The sequence below is a fragment of the Lepisosteus oculatus genome, chromosome 20 (genome assembly GCF_040954835.1).
Source record: "Lepisosteus oculatus isolate fLepOcu1 chromosome 20, fLepOcu1.hap2, whole genome shotgun sequence".
In the NCBI taxonomy this organism is placed as follows: Eukaryota; Metazoa; Chordata; class Actinopteri; order Semionotiformes; family Lepisosteidae; genus Lepisosteus; species Lepisosteus oculatus.
The window spans coordinates 7,581,504-7,596,858 of NC_090715.1; the positions used below are offsets into that span (position 1 = coordinate 7,581,504).

Consider the following 15,355-nt stretch of genomic DNA (forward strand, 5'->3'; position numbering starts at 1 on the left):
TGTTGTGTAGAGATGAAATTAGATTCAATGAAAATATTTTCATTTACTCAAAATTCCTGTCACATTACTGACATGAAGTAATAACTAATCCAACTGATAATACCATCACCACCAAAACTTGTGCATAGAGTCTTTTAGTCTAATGCACCCAAATTAAATTTAGTTTGATCTTTTTTGGTAGCAGCTAGTGTTGCAGGGCATGTGCCTCATGTTGATTATTGAGTTTTTCATAACAATTATGACGGGTTTTAACTCATTAACATGCTGCTGTATATCAGTAACTTGTAACATGATCAGGTTGTAAACATTCCACATTTTCCAACAATTTCCTTTGCCTTCCATCAATTAAAGCAGTAATAAAATATAATGTATAGTAACCTTTGGTTTTACTAATTATGTTTTTGTTGCTTTAATCTGTATTCAGGAATTCTAGATCTTGGTGCACTGAATGGAAGAATCCCTTGCAGGATTAAGTGCTTATAGAAATTTGCAGTTTTCTTTTAATCAATTCAATAATACTGTATCTGTTCCTTGCATGTGACCGCATGCATCAATGAAAAATCTTACAAGCAAATGCATTTGGTCGAAGCAAACTGAGAAGAAAAGACATGATATGGGGCAAGTTTTTTAAGATACAGTACCTCTGTAAAATGTCTGATGCACATTCATTCATTTTTAAATTGCTGATTTTGTCGTGTCACAATGCCACAAACTTTCACTCATTTCAAACTTAATAAAATCAAAGAATTTTCATGTTATTCTTGTCAAATACCTGGCACAGGAAAGGGGCTGTAAATGTTTTAGCACAATAGCTGATGACAACCAATAGCTGATCACATGCATGATTGCATTTGTTGTGAGAGGTATACTGTGCAACTCTTGCTTTCATAATACAATTGTTTTCATTGCATACTAACTGACAGAGCAAAATATGATTTCCCCGTTTACATTTGCCATTATTTGCAGAATATGCACTTACACATATTCCATGTTCAGGGAGTATTTGCCTAAGCAATCCATAGTAGTAATTCAAAAAAGTCCAATGGAACTACCTGATGAACTAATAATTAACAGTGACTCCCAGGGTTCAAATGTGGAGGACAGTGGGGAGGTAGTGTGGTGGAGTCAAGAGGAAAACAGATGGAAAAATTAATCAAGGCAGAAGAGTAGGAAGAGAGGAAAAGGCAGGCAGACTTTGAGTGAATCCAGGAGGAGACAGGAGTAGAATGAGCTAAGCAAGAAGAATCAGTGAGAATCAGAGAGGAGAACAGTTTCTGTGGAGTGTGCCTAACTGAACAAGGTCAAGCACTGATGTTGGAACTGGAATTAGACAAAGTCTGTATTTCTTCATTTTATTGAAAAAAATAGAATTATCTGTTTATGGAGTGGATGAAAGTTTAATGAGGTTCAAAGTTTTTGGAGAGTATAATTTCCTTTACCTTGGAAATATGGACAATAAAATTTGATGTATTGTTTTGAAAACACAGTACCTGCCTTTGATGTGTATCCCAGGGATGTTCAATAATTCTTTACCTGCTTATTCCTGTGAACGTAAAACTTGTGTCCTAACATCAAAGGTTTCATAACTGATGTAATTTTTAGTCGACATTTCAGATCCTTTTATATTTTTCAATTCCTTTCAGAAGTAGATTTAGGATTTGTGAGAAACAGCAATTTCAAGGTAAGCTCTCCTTAGTACGATTTTTATTCAGTCACCCATACGAAAGCTTATATCTCTTCTGGATATAAAGCTGCTTGTGGAATTGAATAAATTTAGGTTTACTATAGGATTAATAATGTCTGCAATAAAAAACGCTCTTCTATCATGACATTTATGCTTAATTTCCATCATACAAATCTCAAGGAAAATTTCAAGACTATTCTGCCTAATCATACGTCTTTGCTTTTATCAAAAAATGCTCAGATTATACAAGGTACTCCAATGGTGAATAAGGAACACCATAATCACATAGTTTTTGCCTAACATACATTCAAGGAGAAGAAACACCTATTTAAGTTTAAAGCTCATGTCACCAAGAAAGAACTGTGCTGCAACTTATGAACCTGACAAAAAACATGAACATTCCTTTAGCTGCTAAAGTAGAGTTAGAGATGGGAAAAAAAGCTAAAGGGAATTTCTCAAGGTCACACAGTGAATCAGTAGCTGTACTGAGAATTGAACCTACTGTATAGTTTAAAATTCTAGTTGTAATACCTTAGATCCCACCACAGCAAACACAAAGTAGCACCTTCAGGCACAGTGCAACATACTATTTCATCCTGGACTGTTTTGGCAGTGTAGATAGAATAAAAGTTACAAAGAAAACAAGTGACTCAGACTGGTTACGTGGTGACTTTAAAGAAGGCAAGAGTTGTATCTAGAAATGAAAATATGCATGTAAAATAATTAAGAACATTTTATTATCTTTTATTGCTACTAATAATGTTAATAATAAGCAAACAATTTATGAATAGATGAGACGGCAGATGTACTTTCTAATGTTTGAAAGGGTACCTACAAATGAACAAATAGTGGCTAAAATTAATCATGGAATAATTACTATTTAAGTATTTACTATACTATTTACAAATACTGTATAAGTAAAGTTTTTTTCAAAAGCTAATAAAAAAAGCAAATAGTTAAACCTAATTACAAATTGGACTAATTACATTTCCTAAAAGAGAAAACTTTAATAGAAGCTTTGAATGCTACAGTTTTTAATTATAGCTGTTTTCCAAATGTTTTAATGTGTATAATACCATATTTAATATGGATGAATAAAAAGTGTTTTGTACTGTATTTGTTAATAGTGCATATGGTAATCGCCCTAGGGGGACTCTAATAAACTTCTACTAACTAAATGGAACAGAATCTTCTAAGCATACTTGGACAATTTATCTGTATTGGCAAACCACACAAAATAGCAAGAAAATGTCAAGTCACATCAGAGCCATTAGCTTCAAAGACATGGTGTTCCGTAACCTATTCAGCTATTTTGTTGGATGCTATCATTTCATTTGGCAGATATGGGAAGTAATGTGACATTAACCACTTTGCTTCAGAGAATCTGTTCTGAGTACACTTTTTCTTGTTTAAAATGTCATTCCGACAGAAAAATAAATCTTACAGCAGCCTTTAACTAAATTCTCTAAAGCTTTACCTAATGTGGCTTGGCTGTAAGTTTGGGCTTGGACTATTGACACTGACAGAGTTACTTCAAGCTTCAGCAATTGAAAATGAAAAAGAAATTAATCATGCTTGAAAAAAAAACTAAAATGATTTAATTACAAAATTACTAAGAAAACAAATTCATATGAAGGAATATTGTCTACATACAAAATAAAATAATGTTTATTATGGAAAGCATGTTGAGACTACAAAGCATATGTTCAGTACAGTAAAGTCAGTATTATTGATAGCCCAAACAATTGTTTTCTGTTTTCTTCTTATATCCCTTTCTTGGAATATTTCTAAATTCTATATTTTTTTCCTTAGAGAATAACACTTTTTTCCACAGAAGTCAGGTTTAATTAGATGCTTTTATGTGTGTTATATAATAAAAAATCCTTTGTACTTTAGCCTTTATTTTACTGTTTTTATACATCATGGCTGCGGTCTGTGTCTGAATTAGAATTCAGGACCACCCCCTCTAAAATCTCAGGTGAAAAGCACAATTTAAAATAAATAAAATAACCACCGTGTGGTAACCCAATAATGGCTTCAAACAATGTTTCCGAAAAAAAAAAAAACCTCTTGAATAGAACATTCAATATAACTTTTTGTCAAGTTCACACTACGGTATGTCTATCTTCAGTGTATCAATGCATTGAATAATACCTGTCTTAACTGTCTTAATTAAACTATTGTGAAAAGGAAGTGGAAAACAACTGCAAGTATCACTAATGAAAAGAATGTAATATGCAATTGTAGATATGTCATTTTTAAGCAGAGATGGTATTAAATCACAAGTAGGATAACCTCCTTTATCTGCAAGAGCTTCTCTGCGCAGATTTTTGTCTTTTTTAAATTAGCCTGTACTTTTCAACACAAATATTTGATGTCTCTTTGTTTCTTGTAATTCAATTACTTTTAAAAAGAGGGCTAAAAGGTTTACAAAGAAAACTTTGCTGCATTAGAATGGGAAAAATTACAATTGTTGCAAATATATATATTTGGAAAATATTTATTTTAGGATACAGCTTGTTTACTTAAGAAATCTGGGAACAGAATTGTTATACAAGGTTTCTAACCTGTCACTTTTAGCACCATTGCAAAATTTGATATTTCTGTACCTGACTAGACAGTACATTCTTAGAATGTTCCATTTGATTTGATTTCAGCTATAGTCATTAAAAAGAAGTACTAATTTTGCAATTCAAAATTTAAATTAGAAGGACCTGTATAAATAAATCATAACTCATTCAAAATCATTTTCTCACCTTTTATTTAACTTACACAACATTCAAGAAAAAATAATCAGTCTACATGCCCAGTTGGAACACCATTTCCATTTTCATTCAATATATAATTGCAGTACCTGTTGAATGTTGTCTCTTGAAACATTTTGAGTCACTAGAGAGTTAATGAAATGCAGAGGTGAAAATTGCATTTCTAACTCATACTCAAGGAGGCTTTGAGTGATGATTCTCAGAACAGGTCAGAAGAAGTATGTTATTCCATATCTGCAGGTCATATCAGTTGTTACTAATATTATTTAAATCTAGTTTTTTTCAACCCTAAACAATAGAGTTATGTTTTTATTTTAAAAAAGACAAACAAAATAGCATCCAAATCTTGAATTTCAAGACCAAAAAATAAATATAAAAGCTAAGGTTTCTGACTCTTCATTGACCAGAGGTCTTAAGCTTGACATGTTGTGCTTTGAACACAACCGTGGTTTCACTAAACCCATGTGTCATGTCTTATAAGATAGATACCAGTGGTTCAGAAGTTAAATCTTTCAAATGCAGGACTCTACTATGTCTGTGTCTCACAAAAGTGAGAAAAGAAAAATCAATATGCACCTTTTGTATTTGTGCCAAACAGAATGCAGATCTGAATAGCACTCGTCTCATCTTACCTTACGTGGCTTTTAGTAGCATCTGGGTCAGTAGCAGACACATTGCCAATAACAGAGTTAATGGTTGCATTTTCATGTATGCTCAGAAAGTAAGTAGGTTTTGAAAAGACTGGGGGTTCATCCGAATCTTCAACCGCAATCTTCACTGTTGCCGTATCCTTGAAGGGAACACCATTGCTGAACTGAGGATCAATACGAATGTTGGCTGCCTCCACCTTCAGCGTATAGGATTTTTTGTCCTCAAAGTCCAGAGGCTGTTAGAGATGACAGAGATGAATGCCTTTCACTAATGACCACAGCAGCAAGAACAAATGAATCTAATGCTGATGGATGAAACTTTGGAGGATTTCTCTGTATTTGCAATGTTTCATTCCAAGAATGCCATCTCTGTTTTACTACACTTAAAACTCAAATAAAAAAAATAATTTTCAAGAGCAAAATAACACGAAACAATCATCTATCGGCAAAATGTCAAATTCCACATTAAGCAATCAATGTGTTATAAATGTGAGAGCACACAGAATACCTTTAATGGATCAAGACTGTAATTAAGGTTAATCTAATACCACTATAGGAAATTTGTTGTGAGCTTGAAAGTAATTGCATACAATGTCAATTACATACATATTGTATACACTGGTACTGGAAACAGAAATATTTCACAAGATATAAAATCCATAGATACAGTTCTTGTAAACAGTATGCTTTAGAGAAGCAAATATTATATTTGGAAAAAATGTATATCCTGCATGCAAAATTAGTAGTATTTTGATGGTTTAGAATAGCACTGCTTGTGATCTTTTGTTCCATTTCATTGACATATTCTTCCATCCAATATTTTACTTCAACATTAGTGTTATCATATACAGTAGTATATTATGTCCCACACATTTATTTGATATGGCCCTGTATTTTCAATCACCCCTGGGATCTCTCATAATGCTGTCATAATGGGATAAAGTCACTTTACACTATATAAAACTGAATAATAAAGGGAATAAAAACTGGGTTGGATGGTGGGAGCTCCTTTGGGAATTAGAAATGCATCAGACTTTTTTTAAAAAGTAACAGTTCCAAACCATGGTCAGAGCCCGTCTTGGAAACCTGCCAAGAGCAGGCACAGCTGTGAACAGCACACAGCTGGGAATCAGTACCAACAGGGAGCTTTGAAGTCTACATGTCTGGCATTGGGGCCAAAGGAAGAAAAACCCTGCAATAGTGTCTGTATTAGCCCAGGAAGCAGTCCAGCATTCACATTGTTTTATAAACCTACTCACAACAGCAAGTGGACTAACAGCTGAACAGTGGCAAAAGAGCACTTGAAGTTTTAAAATTGACAAAACGCATCAGTAATAATCAGTACTAAAATAGACTTTAATGGACCTTAGCAAGTGGGTGTGTAATACCCATTGAAATGCCTTCCAGTATTTAATAAAATGAAATAATAGCCCTTGCTATTACAATATCTACTAACTGTAAGATTACTCACTTATAACTGCTGGAGAATGTCATTTAAAATAATTAAAAACATTATAGCTTAATAAGCAATGCACTATAAAAAATAATGCATCCATATGAATGAAGAATTTGCAGTATTTTTTCAACTTTGGTACCTACTGTATACAGTACATAGTTCAAGTTGCTTTCTCTCTAATGTCAGTATGACATTAATGTTGTATACCAGATTTAATTGTCATTTTATCCATCCTTTGTAAATTGTCCTTTTTAAATACAATTTGGGAAATAAATGATCATGTTGCCAATCTTCATACAGTATGTAAGACATTTCTAATTTTTCTTAGCCTCATTAGATATAGACTTCAAATCTGTGTACTATCCCATCACAGATTGTTTGAAAACTTGAAAATGAATGCTACTTCACCTGCTAGCATTGAAAGTGCAGCAGTTTAATTTTATATCTATTGTGAACTGGGCTGTATGTGGTAAATGAAGTGCTGGTTCTCGTGTACCATGTGCAAAACGATGCATTTTCTTCCATGTAATTCCCTTGACGCTGCAGCCACTTGCAGCCAGAAGCTCTATTATACATGCCATATTTCCTTGGGAGAAGCAACATAGTAAGTGTATGTAAACATAAAGCATATTTAGGAACATCAAAGATTGGAGTTGGCTAGTACAGGAAGCTGCACATCCCACTCACCAGCGAGAGATCAGCCCGAGGGTCTGAAGATAAAAAGCTTACACCCTGCAACAACAAAGGCTCTTCCGACTCCATGTCTCTCCATGCCTCTGCAGTCCCATTTAAATCGATATTTTTGACCTTGTTTCTAAGGACTTCTAATAATTTGCTCTGTATATTAGAGAGCAGTGTATGAAGCTGTGTTTGGTAGGGCTCTTTTCAAATTGTTCCACTTAGTCTATGTTACACATTACACAAGAAACATCAATAGGCTTTTAAAGAACTCCAGGGTCACAGATACACTTCAAAACCTTTACAAAAGATCATTTAAAATTCTAATTTCATCGTTTTTAAACTTTTTCACATCCTCATAATCCTCATAATATCTATATTTAAGACATGTATTAAAGAATGCCTTGCAAACTCTCTTTACAATACCCTTGCAGTAACTGATTCAAAGCCAGGTGAAGATGGAATGATTAGCAAGTCATAATTCAGTGTAAAGATACAGTTTTCTTTGCATCTTTGCTTCAGCACAATCTAGTGATTTTCAGGAGTTGTTTTTTTCTAAATTTTCTAATTACATATTTATTTAATATTGATTGTTTGATGATGAACTTATAATTGTGATTACAATATTAAGGAAAATGTGGAACTGTCAATCCATAGTACAACATTTCTACAAAATATCTTGACATTTACAGTCATCTGCAATGCTTGTTATCCATGAAAATAAGATTGTATTCACTGAAATTAATGCCAGTCAGAGAGCCATTCTAAAAAGAGTTGTCAAGCCAGGAGTTTCATTTCCAAGTAGAATTCCTTCCAACTATACAGCTGGAACAGGCAGCTGACTAAACAGATGAGATGCTGGATGACAAAGAATTGGGATAAAGCTGTAAGATTCTGAGCTAAAGCCCTCAATCCCCTTACCAAAGGATGTCCTTGAGGTAGGCAAAGGTTTACTTTGTTTTGTCAGATTTACAGACTATAAGTAAGGGCTGAAAATTTGCATAAAGTTTTTTTTTTTCAGTTTAAACTGGTTCTTTGGTTTCTGCAGCCCTTTTTCATGAAGTAACTGAAATAGTATGTGTAGAAGAGGATGTGTCCACATAAACCCTCTTCAGCACTATAATAACAAGCTTACTTGAATGTAGCTTGTGACGCCTTCATTAAAAGATAGCATCTTTACAACACAATCCTATGTATCCTGTGTAGCCCTTTGTTTTAAAGTATTGTAAATTCTCACTGTGAATTCTTCTATACCAAGCCACTAAACTCTCAAATAGACTGGTACAGAAGGAAATGAAAGCTTAAACTTAAGCTCAACATTTTTCTGTAACAGAAAATTAAAATATGTTTGATAATTTTCTTTTAAATTCTCTCTATCCATTGTAGGTTTCATTTCACACCTCTCTTCACCTATCCTGACTTCACAGTACCTGATTAACCACTCTGTCTGTCCCTTGGTCCCACCTCCTGCCCCTCCTCTCTCCCAGCTTTTGTTCTCCTGCTACATTACCTTTTCTTACTGCCCTGTCTTTCTCACACCTGAAAAAGGCTCCACAGCCGAAAATGTTTTGTTTTCTTTCTTCTCCTTTCAGCATGGAATAAACCTATTACTTGTAAGTTTGATAATGCCCACCACATTGTTCTACATAAAGAACCACAAACAAAATCCCCAAACAAAAGTTCTTGAACATGACAAACCTTTTTCAAACGAAGAATTCCGTCCTGTGTTTGAGGATCTGTGGTTATCTCAAAAACATCTATTCCATCTCCTTCAATAATACTGTATGAAGACTTAGCATTTTCTCCTATATCTCGGTCATTTGCCTTCACTCGCCCCCCAGCATTACCAACAGCAAGGTTCTCTGGTATTGAGAAGTGATACAAACCTTAAAGAAAAAAAGAATAAATCGGTCAAACAGCACTATTCAACAAAAAAGTATTACAATCCCATTTTCATTCCTTTTGGCTCTACATCATTTGGTATACAGTACAGAGTAGATAGAACTAAACACTATTTTTGTACAGACACTAAACATCCTGCAATGTTCTTGTGTTTTGAATAATTTTTATGACAGATACAAGAGAAATCTAGAGTAGCATAACTAGTTGACTAAAGTAATACCGGGAAAACCAAACCGTTTAAATGTGTCCAAATATATCCTAGAAAGTTACAAAATTTAATTCAAGCAAAGCCATGAACCAAACATAAAACTGTGCAGCTCTGTACAATGATTGACATGTATTACTGTGAGTAAGGAATCGGACAAATCGCACATACTTTGTGAAAATTTAGGTGGGTTGTCATTGACATCTGATAGAGTAATCGTGACTGTCGTAGTTCCTGACAGCCCTCCCATGTGACCACCCATGTCTTTTGCCTGAATGACAACATGGTACTGCTCCCTGGCTTCACGATCCATATCAGACAGGGCAGTTCTGATAACACCTATGATGGAAAAAATAGACAAAAGAAGAAAACTCTTAAACGTTTGAAGTGACTTAAAAAAAAATTAAACATGCAGCTTCAAAAATATATAAAAAATAAATATAATTGATCTTCAATTCTAAGTACCGATAATATTATGTATTGCTCACCAAAAAAACATGACATCATTTCAAATGGTTGTCTATGATGTGTGAAATACCAATGAAAACAGTACATAATGATAAATAATGACTGTAAAATTGAGTACTGCTTTTAAGCTAAATCATAATAAAAGGGTCAAATACAAAAAAAAAACTAATAATTTTTGCCACACTTCCTCTCAAGTCAAATGTGAAATCTGTAGGTCCTGTTGCAATCGGTTTTGTATGAGACTCAATTTAGATAATTGGGTAGATTAGACTAACTTTTCAAATCCTGGCAAATGACAGCTTTAAAACAGACTAGTCATTTCAAATTAAGTATTCAAAAATGATCACCTTTGTCAAATGCTGAATTTAGAGCACTTATGTGCTGTGAGTTTGTATCCTATGTAGCCAACAACATCAGCCTGTTTGTTTCCTGGATTGTTGTTATCAGTGAATAAAGTAATTTGCATTTAGATTCTCATTGGATGAGAATGATTTTGTTAGGCATAATCTTATGTATTGTATGCACACTGGAGCTTATTGACTACAGTACCACAGAAAAGAACATAAAGCACACTACCAGATGTGGATAATCCTCTGTGAATAAAGAACCTTGCAGATTCATTGAATAAATATAAAAACTGCTATATCAAGGCACATTTGGTATGGAGTAGATTACATGTAATGCATATTTCACTTTCTTTACACTTGGATACATTATTTATGTAAAATGAAGCCACATACAGTATAAGGGTGAACTAAAGACAGAAGAAAGCAGGTGAGCAAAGTAGAGTAGATGAAATAAAAAGATCTTTAATTTTATTCATATTGCTTCTGCTTTAAAATGCACTTTTTACAGGTCTTACCTGTATTGAAAACGTGCTTTTGCTCTCATCGGTTTCATATCATTCCCCTTTTTTTGCTTAATTTGAAAGGTCATTATGATAAAACTCATATTGTCTTCACCAGAATCTAAATGAGACAACTTAATGCACACAAAGCATCTACAGTACATGACTATATATGTGTTCTTCTCATGGAACTCTTAGGATATCTTCTCTACTGTATGTGCTAACACATTGGTGAAGTAAATGGTGCTGGGAGCAGCTAAAGAAATAGCAATGCAAGAGATAAGATATATAAGAGATATATTCTTGTCCTACCTACAGAGTAAAAAACATTACTACTATGAACCATCCATAGCACTTCTTTGCAAATTCAGTTTCATTGCTATGAAAGCAAAATGAGGATTTGGACCAAATTATTGAAGTAGTAAGTCGTGCGTTACAATGCCAAGGGAAATCTAATCCACCAGATTGAAGACCAAGAGGCTTCAAGGCTTTTTAATATGCACAGAGGTGTCTTCCCCTTTGCAGGAGATTTCCATTAGCATGGTCTTATCCTAAAGGATAGCTATGTATTGGCACTGAATTAAAATAATAATAAAAATGTTCATAAACGTGTGGAAGAATTCCTCTATCCATCAACTGATGAATTAGAGCATGATGTTTATTATCAAATACGATTAATTTGCTGCATTGCATTGTAGATGTCATTCTGCATCTAACGGCTGTTTCCCCCACCTTTATTTTTTCATTAACACTCATTAAAACATCTGGCTCACTTGACTGATCCATCTGCATAAATTCAATAATTATGCTCAGATGTGTGCACACGATTTTGCAAATGATTGCTTGTTTTTCAAAAGTTGGCACTGCTTAATTAAAAAGAAGGGGTCAAAAATAAAACAAACAGTAAAGTGTCTGGTATACGGTATGTAATCATGTTACACATAAAAAATGTACGCAATGTTCAATCTCTTTTTTTAGAAATGGAACTTCTAATAGAATGCTAATATTTAGTTTCTCATAAATAGAATTTTACTTATACAAAAATAGCAATCATCAATCTAGAATTAAAAAAAAATTAAGATTGGGTTAAGTTTGGATTCATTTACACCTGATGCATGAGAATATCCTGTTTAAACAATATAATTTACAGATTTACAGAACCTTAAATGATGCATTCATATACACTGTACACTATTGTAGAAATTTAAAACTGCTGTGATAGTGGGTCTATTCCAGATCCTGATATAAAAGCCAAATACTCCAAACCTGTTTTTTTAGACTCCAATTATATAATACATACAGTATTATTTTAAAATAATATCTGTTTAAATAATGGCTTCTCCACGTCATTAGTGTACTTCCTTATGTTTATAAACTTTGGCCTTACTGGAACCCTTAACTTAAATTCAGTTAATTAAAATACCTTACTTATGAACTTAAGAATACTTTTGAGAAGCTACTATATGAATGAATGAGGAAATGAATAACCAGTTAAATACTGTAGGCATGCCTACGTACGGTAAACAAGTAAAATGAGGAATGTTTGGAATTTGTTGGTGTACACACATTTTATTTGTATTTTGATTGTCAGTTACAAATGTGTAAGCCAACCTTGAAATGAAGAGGTTAAAATACTAATAAAAGGCATATAATAAATTACATTCTTAATGAAAAATGACATTTAACATAGAATCTGAATTCCTAGAGTCCCTTGTGAGTACTTCAAAATTGCATTCCATAAAATGCATTGGATTTATAACCAGGTACACTGACTCACCAGTGTTTGCATCAATGGAGAAGTACGGCTGTCCTTCCACAATACTGTAAACTAGCCTGGCACTGTTTCCATAGACTGGGTCATCTGCATCTGTGGCTGTTACTTTAGTGACCGAAGTGCCTGAAGATAAAAGAGAGGAAAAAAAATAACAACAAATGCATCCCACAGGACTAAGATATTAACTACAAGCTTTGAACTGTAAAGACAGAAACGGAAAGTATTGTACTGTATATGTTGCATCTGAAACAGAGTCCTATCTTAACTATTTTACTGTACTTTAAAAGTAAAGAATCTTAATGATCTCAAAATCATGATGTTTCTTAACACATTTTACTTGTTACTTTTCAAATTTTACTTTATTAAACATTTAAGCTATTATGGTGTACTTTTGTTTCTGCAAAACATTGCTGTTAAAGAATCCTTGTTATAAAGACATTTTACAAAGTATCTGACACCCCTATAGTTCTATGTACACATTAATTGCCCTGATATCCAATGTATAATAGGCATATGTCCAACATACAGTAAAGTACTGTAATTATGCTTTGACATTTGAGTTCACATACCTTGATTTATAAATCAGCTTGAAAGTACCTTCTGATGACACTCTGTAAATGGCCCAGAATGTACTGTACATTGTAAAAATATGTTCTTCCTCTAATGATGAGGTACATTAGCTATGCTGTTTCTACTAAGAGTTTGCTGTTCCAAACCCGTTGACATGGGAATTTCAACTGGCACTGTGAACCATGCCCCTTCATTAGCTTTTGGCTGCTAGTGAAAGCAGTGGTGCACCTGGTGAAAACTTAAAATACCCTTCTGTAGTTCACCTGCTTAGATCCTAAGATTATTTTTGGGTTACTACAACATACTGTAGCTTATGTACTCAGCCTTTCTTCACTGATTGCACTGGCTCAGAATATACTGTAGAATTGGGTTTAAAAGCAGAACTCTTCTTAGAATAGTCTTGGCCCATATTTCAGATGTTCTACTAAGTGCTAAGTTGATAAAGTTCATATTAAACAAGTGTAAATAGGAAAATGTTTCACAAACAGAGCAAATGCACCCAGTCAAGAATGTTGCTGTGATGAAGACATTTAGCAAAAGAACAATTTTATGAAATGTTTACGTATATAAATGCATAGATATGATACATGATTATTTTGTATGCAAAACTTTATGATATTTTTAATAATATCAACATATTTTATACTGTACATACTGTATGGTTTCTTCTCAACTACTGTAACTGTTTATACACCTGAAATTTCTTGAAAAACAGGAAAGCTTATGCTTTATGAGTATAACTTTTATTTTTGGTTTTAGATGGTGAACTACTGCTAGAAGAAAAAAGAAATGACCCATATTCTTGGGGGTTAAGATATGCCTTGACCAATTACCCGTAAAGCACACTGTAGCAAATGTTATGCTCAGGAGTGGAAGCAGAAAAAATGTAGGGATTTACCATCAAACAAAACCTAGAGGAGTATATGTAACTTCTATTAAAATTGAATAGTTAAAAGCACAAAGTTAACCCATGTACCTGAGCTATTGCATTTTAGCAATAAACAGTGTGAAAGTGATTAAGTCAGTTTCATACAGTAAGTGAAGAATTCCCTAACTACAAAATATGTATCAAAGAATAAAATTAAATTCCACAATTGTCAAGACATTTACTTAATACATAACTTAATTTTTATTTTTTTAAGAAAGGAAAGCATGTAAGCGTTATACATTATCGTCTTTCATGCCAAGAGTAATTTATTAATTACTATCTGTACATTTTGTATTTGGCTTCCAAATTAGCAGTTAATTTAACCTGTGTCAAGTGCATGTTGTACCTCAAGGCTGAAGCCTTACTATTGCTGAATGGATGATGATGTAAAGTAAATGGTCAACTCACATTTTGCAATTTGTTTTAAATGTTTTTTTTTTTACATGATTGCTTACCCACTGAGACATTTTTGTCTTTCCAATCAGAATTCATGCAATCTAATTCTGATTACTAATGTCACATAATGTATTGCTGTATTTCCAGTGTTGCAAAAGCCAAAAAAATAGCTTCTCAATTAAATATATTCATATATTGAATATAGAAATTAGTAAGACATTAAACTTTTGTAATAATGTAGCATTTTAATATGTAAATATTAATAATAACCCAAAAACCATCTACAAAGTGGTCAGAGATTTTTACTTTTGTCGATCCTTTGACACCACAGTCCAGTTCTATAGTATAAATTCTTAATGTTTGAGAGGGTACCGCTGCTGACTTTAGCCACAGTAATATAACCAATGCTGACATAAACCTAGTGACCTTTTCTCTCACCCTACTTTTTCTACACTAAATCATTTACAATAGTGGCCACTACAAAGTAAAACTAAAAAAAACAGTTACAGGACTTGTTTTTTTATAATTACACTGCACAAAGACAATAAATGTCTCAAAACACGACCAGATGAGAACTAAATTTTAAAAAAGGAATAAAAAGACAATGAAGACGCTGTATCAAAGGGGACTCATTACTGCAACACTGCTCCAGAGATATGGCCTACTATTTTAGTGTAATACATGTATGAGTACTGTATTTCATTCATAATGTAAAAGAAAATTGCATTGTAATTTATCTTAAAGATATTGCATACATTTGTGTACAACTCTCTACTGACTGTTTTTTTCCTGTTAAAACAAATTTAATGTATTTATCTGCTTCCTTTATTTAATATGTATTCAAGTTATGTTTCTGTATTATTACGTTCACAGAAGGGGGAATATTAATATGTTTATGAGCTGACTGGCTTCAAACGAAGACATTTTCCAATAAACGTTTTTGATATCAAATATAAATGCAAAAAGCATTGTTGTTTCTTAAAATAAAAAGCACTTAATCAGACTGCAGATGGTACGGTAATTATTTTTAAA

General features: G+C 33.1%; 1 protein-coding gene across 2 annotated transcripts in view; it reads right to left on the reverse strand.

Moving 5' to 3' along the window:
* Nucleotides 1-15,355, reverse strand: part of cdh8 (cadherin 8) — an 85,421-nt gene that overhangs the window by 12,601 nt on the left and 57,465 nt on the right. For both annotated transcript variants that reach the window (XM_015368375.2, XM_006641368.3), the window contains exons 4-7: nucleotides 12,433-12,552; nucleotides 9,512-9,679; nucleotides 8,932-9,119; nucleotides 5,082-5,335 (exon numbers count right to left, since the gene is read on the reverse strand). In XM_015368375.2, the coding sequence (XP_015223861.2) occupies nucleotides 5,082-5,335; nucleotides 8,932-9,119; nucleotides 9,512-9,679; nucleotides 12,433-12,552 (730 nt within the window). The remainder of the gene's footprint in view (nucleotides 1-5,081; nucleotides 5,336-8,931; nucleotides 9,120-9,511; nucleotides 9,680-12,432; nucleotides 12,553-15,355) is intronic.